At 40.0% G+C, this 8,145-nt stretch overlaps 1 protein-coding gene across 2 annotated transcripts in view; it reads right to left on the bottom strand.

Moving 5' to 3' along the window:
* Positions 1–2,559: 2,559 nt before the first annotated feature.
* Positions 2,560–8,145, bottom strand: part of LOC144798679 (CD209 antigen-like protein D) — a 31,023-nt gene continuing 25,437 nt past the window's right edge. For both annotated transcript variants that reach the window (XM_078669667.1, XM_078669666.1), the window contains exons 6-7: positions 6,908–7,017; positions 2,560–3,628 (exon numbers count right to left, since the gene is read on the bottom strand). In XM_078669667.1, coding sequence (XP_078525793.1) covers positions 3,454–3,628; positions 6,908–7,017 — 285 coding nt within the window. In that variant the 3' untranslated portion in view covers positions 2,560–3,453. The remainder of the gene's footprint in view (positions 3,629–6,907; positions 7,018–8,145) is intronic.

Genomic DNA, 8,145 nt, shown 5'->3' with positions numbered 1-8,145 from the left:
TTTAAAGTGCTCTATTGCCCACAAACTATGTTTGCGCTCTTTAAATATCAAAAACAGTCAAATACTATTCTGGAAAGATGAGCAACTGTCTACCTGACAAGCCCTCACCCTTGTTGTCTGAGGGGGTGGGTGAAGGCGGGTATAAATGACAACTTGATTAGCCTGAATAGTAAACATTTAGGTACCCAACTTCTCAAAGAGTCAAGGAATGGTACTTGGCCATCAGATGAAGTAACCAGTGCAAGGCAGGTGATGCTGGGTTGCAGCGACAGCGCCTCTGGATGATGTCATTGTGAATGCGTTGTCCGGGCCAAATTGAACGCAGGACAGGCAGGAAGCCCGGGAATCATTGATAGTACCAGCCACAAGACAAGACCACTGGCACAAATTGATTACTGCCTAGAAAAACACAAGTTAATTAAAATGATCTGTCTTTTTCCATCTGTACATGTATATTTCTGTGATGTAGAGAAGTTCAAGAAACATTTTCATGATTACACCTGGAATAATACTGATCATTAACATAACCTGGAAAAGTTTTGCAATCTGCATCTAAGTGATGTCGAAGACCACATGGGTGCAGCTTTATCTCTGTTCAAAATTATTATTATTATTATTATTAATTTTATAAGCGCCAAAATCCCAATCTACCTTCTATAACTGATATTACTTCTTCCCATTGACGTGTTGGGCAAGTTGCCAATAATCCAAGGATAATCACGTACTCCGCCGGTATATATGGACAAGAGTTGGGAGTAACATCCAGATGAAATGCATTTTTAAGGGGCATGGGTGCAATATCACTGCCGACAAAAGGATGTATATGACTGATTGTTTGAACATTTATTCTGACTTGTTTTTTTACTTTGCTGTCATTGATATGAGATAAGCATATATACATGTTCAATTTGTTTCTTATTATTGATTGATTTATTAATAGATTTTATATAACATGAACCAGACTCAAAGGGCAACAGAACACTTTACATAGTAGCAATGATAACACAAGGTACATATTTACAAGAAAAATAGGATCCAGCAGGAAACCATAATACGTACACTAGTGGCAGAAAGGCAATCACCCTACAGAGGAAGTAGGTACACCAGAGAAGTGGAAAATGGAAATGAAATTGTTATGATCTTAGGATGGAGTCACTAACAGGGAAAATTGCTGGAATGGCTTTCTGTCTTCTCGTGAAAATAACATGAAGGAACACTCTTAATAGCTGGAGGGCTGGAGTTTCAGGTTATGGGAGCCCTTCTCACAAAGAGGGATTCCGAGTTCTTCATCTTTTGAGGCGTCTTTCTTTTCTATTCCAAAAGATCTGCCTTAGATTGAGGGGAAAAAAACGTATTGTACATCTTTTTATTTTGAGCAACTGTTGCTTACAAATCCTCACAATACATTAAGGCAGCTATGAAAATGGCTTGATATCTCAATTTGTGATCTATACAGGTGAGTGTGGCACAGCCCAAACTCAAGACAATCTCAGATGGTTGCGATAGGGCTCGATTATACCAACGGCAGTACATTTTTGTGAGTTTCCAAAATCTTATTGTACTATGCAGTGATAATGTCATAAGGCCAACAAAAACGAATTTCAGCAAAAATTAGTAGGCAAAAAGTGTGATGGCAGACCACCCAAAGGCTGACAGGTCAAACATGGATGATATAGTCTTGCTTAGCAAGACTCCAATATATTTGCAATTCCTGATAACAACCTTTGCTTCATGTACTAGAAGGAATGGGCTGCAAATGAATACCAAGAAAACAGAAGGTACGGCATTTGGCACCACCAAAATACAAAAACAAAACTTGACTTGGTATTTAGACAAAAATGTGTGCATAACCGACACAACTAGGAATCATCTTTTATTGCCAACTATCTAAACAAAATTCAAACTCATTGTTAGCTACATTCAAAACACTGCAACACTGAGTGGTCCAACACGGACTCCTATACTTAAGACAACTGAGGCTAAATGTATCACTTAGTTATGGATAGGAAATAATGCGTGTGCAAGACTCCAAACTTTTATATATTCTGTAGGCAAATTTCTACCAAACAAATCAACCTAATACCTCTCAGGCACATATTCTCCTGGATTTGGCTTAGTTAGACAAGTCTTGTCATGTCAGGGTGCACTTATTTATTTTTCCAAAACACTGGAACAAACACCCACATCCTCCCTGCCCTCACTTATCTGGGCAGAACTGGGTTTTGGTGAAATAAAATACAGCTTGGAAAGAGTATATATCCTCTGCACTGAGCACTTTAAGGCTTACTCTGTTATGGGACTCTGTTTGTCTCAGGCCAGTCCTCTAAGCAATTTGTAAGCAGGTCAATTAGACTTGTTTTGTTTCTTCAGGAATCAACTTGCTGAAAAAACTCATGCATGGATGCTTTTAGACTCCTATGGCTGTTTACAACCACAGTAATACTTGAGTATTCTTACCACATCAAGACAAAGTTCATTAGCTTAAGGATGCGCGATCTAGCCTCAAAAGACATTATTCCATAATGGAAGTGCACTCAGCCAACACAATCTTGTCATCTATGGGGATACAAAGTAGAAGCATTTATTCACATTTATTTTGTGCATCTGTCCAATTTTGGTGGACGTTTGTAGGTATTTTTTATGCAAGCACTTCAACACTTTACAAATCAGATCATGTAGGGCAGCTCTCATTCAGCGCCTAAATGGGAACGATCTACAACTTTCATATGTTTGTAATCTAAAATAATTGAGCAGGGTTGTCTTGTTCTAATGTTTAAGTATAATTTGGTAAAATCCAGGCCTGGGTGATGAACTCTGCTCCGTTCGCAGAGTTTGGGAGTTTTCCGCACTATTTGCTCTGCGAACGTTAAGTTGGTGAGTGCGAGTGAGGAAAATCCAATGCTAGACCACCTCCCAGCGAGATTTCCGAATGCGGGCGGTAGTGGCTGAGCATGACCTCTCGCATTGAGAAGCCATCCGTTCTCATTGAGAACATCTACTCGAGTGGCAGAAAGAAGTGGAGCTCTCCTAGATGTGGTGTGGTGTGTGTCTGGCACAGTAGGTCAACAACAAGTCTTGCGACAGCATTTTGGGTGGTTTGGAGTCAGTGAAGAAGATCGTTTGGGATGCTGTCATACAGTACGTAGTTATTTTATTTATTTCTGTATTTTCTGGAAAGGATGTTTTATTGATTGGTTTTTATGGCCAAAACTGAACCAGCTGACCTACAAATGCTTTTTATTTATACCTGGATTTATAATGACTGATTGATTTAATTGTGATGGTTATTAATAACTATAAGCAATAAACTTGAACTATTTTCATTCAGGTTTTCACAAATTAAACTCCTTTTCACCAATGTGAACAGTGCATTCTGTTGCATCCAAATATATGTTGTCTTTTTTAAACATAAAAGGGCTAAATTAGAAGTGATCCATTTTCTGGCTCTGTATTTCATGGGATGAAATCCATCTTTCTATCTTCAGCCTCTTTTTCACAGATGAAATTGTATGCCGTTTCACAGATGTCATCATTCCAGTCCATCGGATATCCACAGTTCTCATAAGAACCAACTGTGGCACAATGTTCATTTCCTCCAGAGTTATCAGGTTGTTTACAGTTCCAAAATCTAAAACATAAGAATCAATAAACTAAATTGTTTTGTCAGTCAGTCAAATTAGTTTTATTCAAGCAAAAAGTCATAAAAGCATAATAAAAAATGAGCGTTCCATTATTATTATGAGTACATTAACATTAACAATGACTAAAACACTTTATGTTACAATTAAAAAATGATTTGTCATCATGTAAAAGTTTTTTTAAAAAGTAGAAAGAGGATAAAAAAGCATTTTGATAGCACTATACCGAAAATTTAGTGAAATAGGCGACGATCGGTAATGGTGTACAATTAGAAAGACAGACATCAATTTCATATTATCACAGTTAATGCTGGTAAAGTCCCATCAGTGGGATCTCTATCTTTCTCAACACCTAAATACACTTATAATTCATAATTTCATATGTGCACCAAGGATAAACCAATTAATCACAGCAACAAAAACATTCCTAATGGCCCAAGCCCACCCCAGATATTTGGCAACCGCTACTGAGATAACGGGTAAAGTGCTAGTGCAAATTAATCATAATGCCACCGCACTATCTCTAGTGCCTATCGTTATGCACATAGCTTTTAGCCAGACTCGTCTAGGGATTGTATAAGTAGGACAGCCAAAAAGAAAGTGGGCAATGGTCTCCTTTTCAGTTGAACATGCCGGACAAATGTTGCTATTACCTCTAGCCCACCTGCGTCAGCGTTCTTAAAGGTAGAGATCCTGCTCTGAGCCGAAAATAGAGCTTTCTGTCCCCAAGTTTTGTAATGACATCCCAATATAACTTTAGACTGGGTGTAGGTTTAGCCTCCAGGAAGCGACCTTCCATAGTAGAGGGATCAACGCTATTCCAGGTGCGATGCGCAACCAATTCCTAATACTTTTCTTTTAAAGTGTCTTTGGTTGGAAATTAAGTTGCCTCTGGATTATCCCATAGCCCCCGCATACCCATTCCCACCAGAGTCTTGGAGAGTTCCTTTAGCCACATTATCTTGTGGAATTCATCAATTTTAATGACATCCAAGAATCCTTGGGCATAATGAGCAAGCTCAGGGGTTACCCATAGTCGGCGCCAATATAAAATAGGACGCAATCTGGCCATATCTGCTATTGCCTTTCTGCCCAAGTCATATCTCAATGGCTTCATCGGGGTACTCTTTGGAAGACCAGTAAGATTACGCAGAAACTTGTTCTCGGCAAGCGTTAATGCTGTTAATTTTTCATAGCCCCATATCTCGGCACCGTAGAGTGCTGAGTTTAGGGCTTTTGCCTCATACACTTGGAGAGCTGGTTTTATCGGCTTTGTCTGTGATTTCTTATGCTCTAAGTTTATTGCTCCTGCATTTTGGCGGTGTTTTAAGGCCGCCATTTCTATGTGTTTTCCTCACTAATTGTCTTTTGCCACATGGATGCCTAAATTGTTTTGTATACCTCTACCGGGTAGCTTCTGAACATAACATATATTTGTAACATTTGGGGATTAATAACAGGTGTTTATGATTACCCAATTCAAGTAACTCATTTCATTGACCTCAGAAGAATGAAGGGCAAAGCGGAACCATGGAGATTCAAACTCATATCCATGGGGTCAAAAACAGGTTTCTGCAGAAAATGCATTTGTCCACCGAGCATCAAGACCGGACCCTATTTTATGCACACTTCAGATGCAATAAATTTTACCTCCACTGTGTCCACAATATAGTGCTTATGAGGAGTACCCACTCCTAATTTCGGTAAGTCAGTATAACTTTTCCTGCTGTATAATGCATAAGAATTAATTCCCATTTTGAGTCCCCCTATGCATTGCTTCAGGTCAATCTAACTGCGGTAACACATGCAACTTTGTAAACCAACCAGGTTTTTTATTTGCTACTTTGTGTCTTGTTATGTGTTGTGTTGCAAGTCAAACTGCTGTGTTTTGTTGTATTGTGTTGTGTTGAAATCTGTCACATTACATTGTGTTTTTGGGTCACTATAAGGATATTGTATGCTATGTTAGGCTTTTGTTCATTCCTTGATGGGCTCCCTGATATTTGCATCCTTTCACTCCCAATTTCAAGAAAATCTTTCAGTGTGTTTTGTTTTCAAAATTTTTCTTTTTCGCTCATATCTCCAGTCTTCGCTTCAAACATTACTCATCCCATTTTCTCAGTGTATTATTGCATTGTACCTAAATCAGTTGACTCTGCTTCTTCACCCATGCCCCTCATTTCCTCCCTACACTTTATTTCCTTCTCTTTGTTCTTAGTACCATTTTGTTACAAGCTCCCATAAGCTGTTTGTTCTTTACTTAGGTCCTCAATACAAGTGGCACAATTTCACCTGGAGCAATAACTACTCCCAGTGTAATTCGGACACTCATACTCACCGAAAAGCCCTGCAACACCTCATCAGGGGAAGAAAGATCTATATAAATGCAAACCCTTCCCTCATCTTTCCCTCCACTATCCTTTTCAATCCAAATAAGAGACTAACATATCCACCGGTCAAATTAATTTCATATTTCACTATACTAATTCACCACTAATATTTTTGGGATTCCGGAGTAGCGTGCTACTCGCTGAAAAAGCACTTCGATGCCTAGTCAGGGGTAGTAAGCGCTATATAAGTACAATTACAATTGCAATGTCTCCAGGCCCAAAGAGATTGGCATGGGCTGAAGGTAGCCGCATCGCCTAGTCCCTTGCTCAAAGATGGGGAACAGCAATGCTCGCCCCACACAGACCCAAGCACTCCCCGACACCCCAACCCACACTCCCCACCAGGCCTTCTGATTAATTTGTCTGCCTGCTCAAAACCTGCACTTTATCACTGAAGTCACGGAAAAACATTCAGTAAAGGACCTGGTAGCTCTGATCTATGAGGTTATTCCCCATTTCAAGAAGAAAACTTGGAATCGTGCGTGAATACTGGGATAAATTGGGAATTCTGGTCCTCTGTATCCCCTCACCAATATCCAATGATTTCGTAATAAGGGCCTATCAGATATTCACTCTCTCTCTTCTACATTTTTTTATAGGAAAGTTTTTCTCCATGATACCCATCTTTTTTCACTCTATTATTCCATTGATGTCTAATTTTCGAATCCAAATCTTTGTTTCAGCCTCAATATTTCTGTCCTATAGCACAACATTAAATCATTTACATAGTGGTTTGATTAGCGTTGCCGATGTATTTATAATTTGTTGCTTTGGAAAAAATACTGACAAATTAAATAAATAAATAGAAAAATTAAATCTCAGAAACATAAATTATGAATATATAAACTTTGAACGTATAGTGCTTTGCGGTTGACTTACGTCTCTGGCTGTACATTGGAGCCATTCACCCACTTCCAGGTACCTTCCGCATCCTTATCCATCAAGCCGATCCAGTATAAGCCCGCTTTTTTTGCGTTTCTGATGAAAAGCTGCAGGAGAATAAAGGGACGGTTAGCAAATTTTGCACATTTTGTCCCTTAACACCTTGAACGCTATGGGGATTTTTCTCCTGTGCTTGAACTTCATAAACGCCATTATTCATGACGAGCTGGGCTCGTCATCAGCGTAGCAGGAGGCTACTGCATGACGAGCCCAGCTCGTCATGAGCGTGGAAGGGGTTAAACCCCTGGTGTGCATGTTGGCATTTTGGTAGTTAATGTACATTGCAGGCATGCACATTTTACACTTGTAGGGTCACATTCAAGATTTCCAACCTTAAAGTTTACAAGTCCGACCCTGGTAAATACAGAATCAATACCATGGTGCAGGTTAGGAAGCAAGTGAAAACTTCACATATGCTTAGGTTGCCAAAGAAATGCTTACACTCCTGTGCATTCATGACAAGTGTGTTCAGTGACTGTAAGTGTGGCGTAGTGATCCTCTCTATATAGAGTGAACGTTTACCAATACTTTACCAGCGTGCATTGGAAGGCACTCCATTTTGGAACACTAAAAGTGAACCAGCTGTTCTTGTAGTCTTTCTTCTATGTCAGGACATTCTCAAGAGTGCATGTCAAGCCTCTCACTGCTAGCAAGATAGTACAGGATTGGATGAATGTAACTGCTATGATTGGATCTATAATATGGTACATACTAAACCCTGCTCTGCTCCTAACCGCCCCATCAAGGCCATCTAGGTGACCAGTTTGTTGAATCCTTGGCCCTCCACCCCCTCTACAGCTGCTTGTGGCAATCTGTCTGAGGAAGGACAATGCCTGGCGACTCACCCTTCACTTCCCTCCTCAAGGTCTCTGACTTTGATCATGGACGGTAGACTGTGAGGAGATGTAGATGCAGCCCGGATCCTACTGCCCATGAAGGCGCAAAGGACTTTGTCTCAGCTTAAGTATGGGTGAATTTTGCGGATCTGCGGTCCGCGAATTCACGTGAAATCGCAAAAAAGTCTGCAAATTCACGGATTCTCCCGCAAACTCTGGGATTTTTTTGCGATTTCCATCTACTCAACTGGAGTACTTTCTACTGGCTAATCAGTAAGTGCTACCTCGTTGGGTAAATGTATAGTGCTTTTCCTACACTGCAGCTGCGTAAAGGGCCAG

This window comes from Lissotriton helveticus, chromosome 12 (genome assembly GCF_964261635.1).
Source record: "Lissotriton helveticus chromosome 12, aLisHel1.1, whole genome shotgun sequence".
NCBI lineage: Eukaryota > Metazoa > Chordata > Amphibia > Caudata > Salamandridae > Lissotriton > Lissotriton helveticus.
Note: the sequence above shows the minus strand (reverse complement) of the source record. Positions and strands in the feature narration are given on the sequence as shown.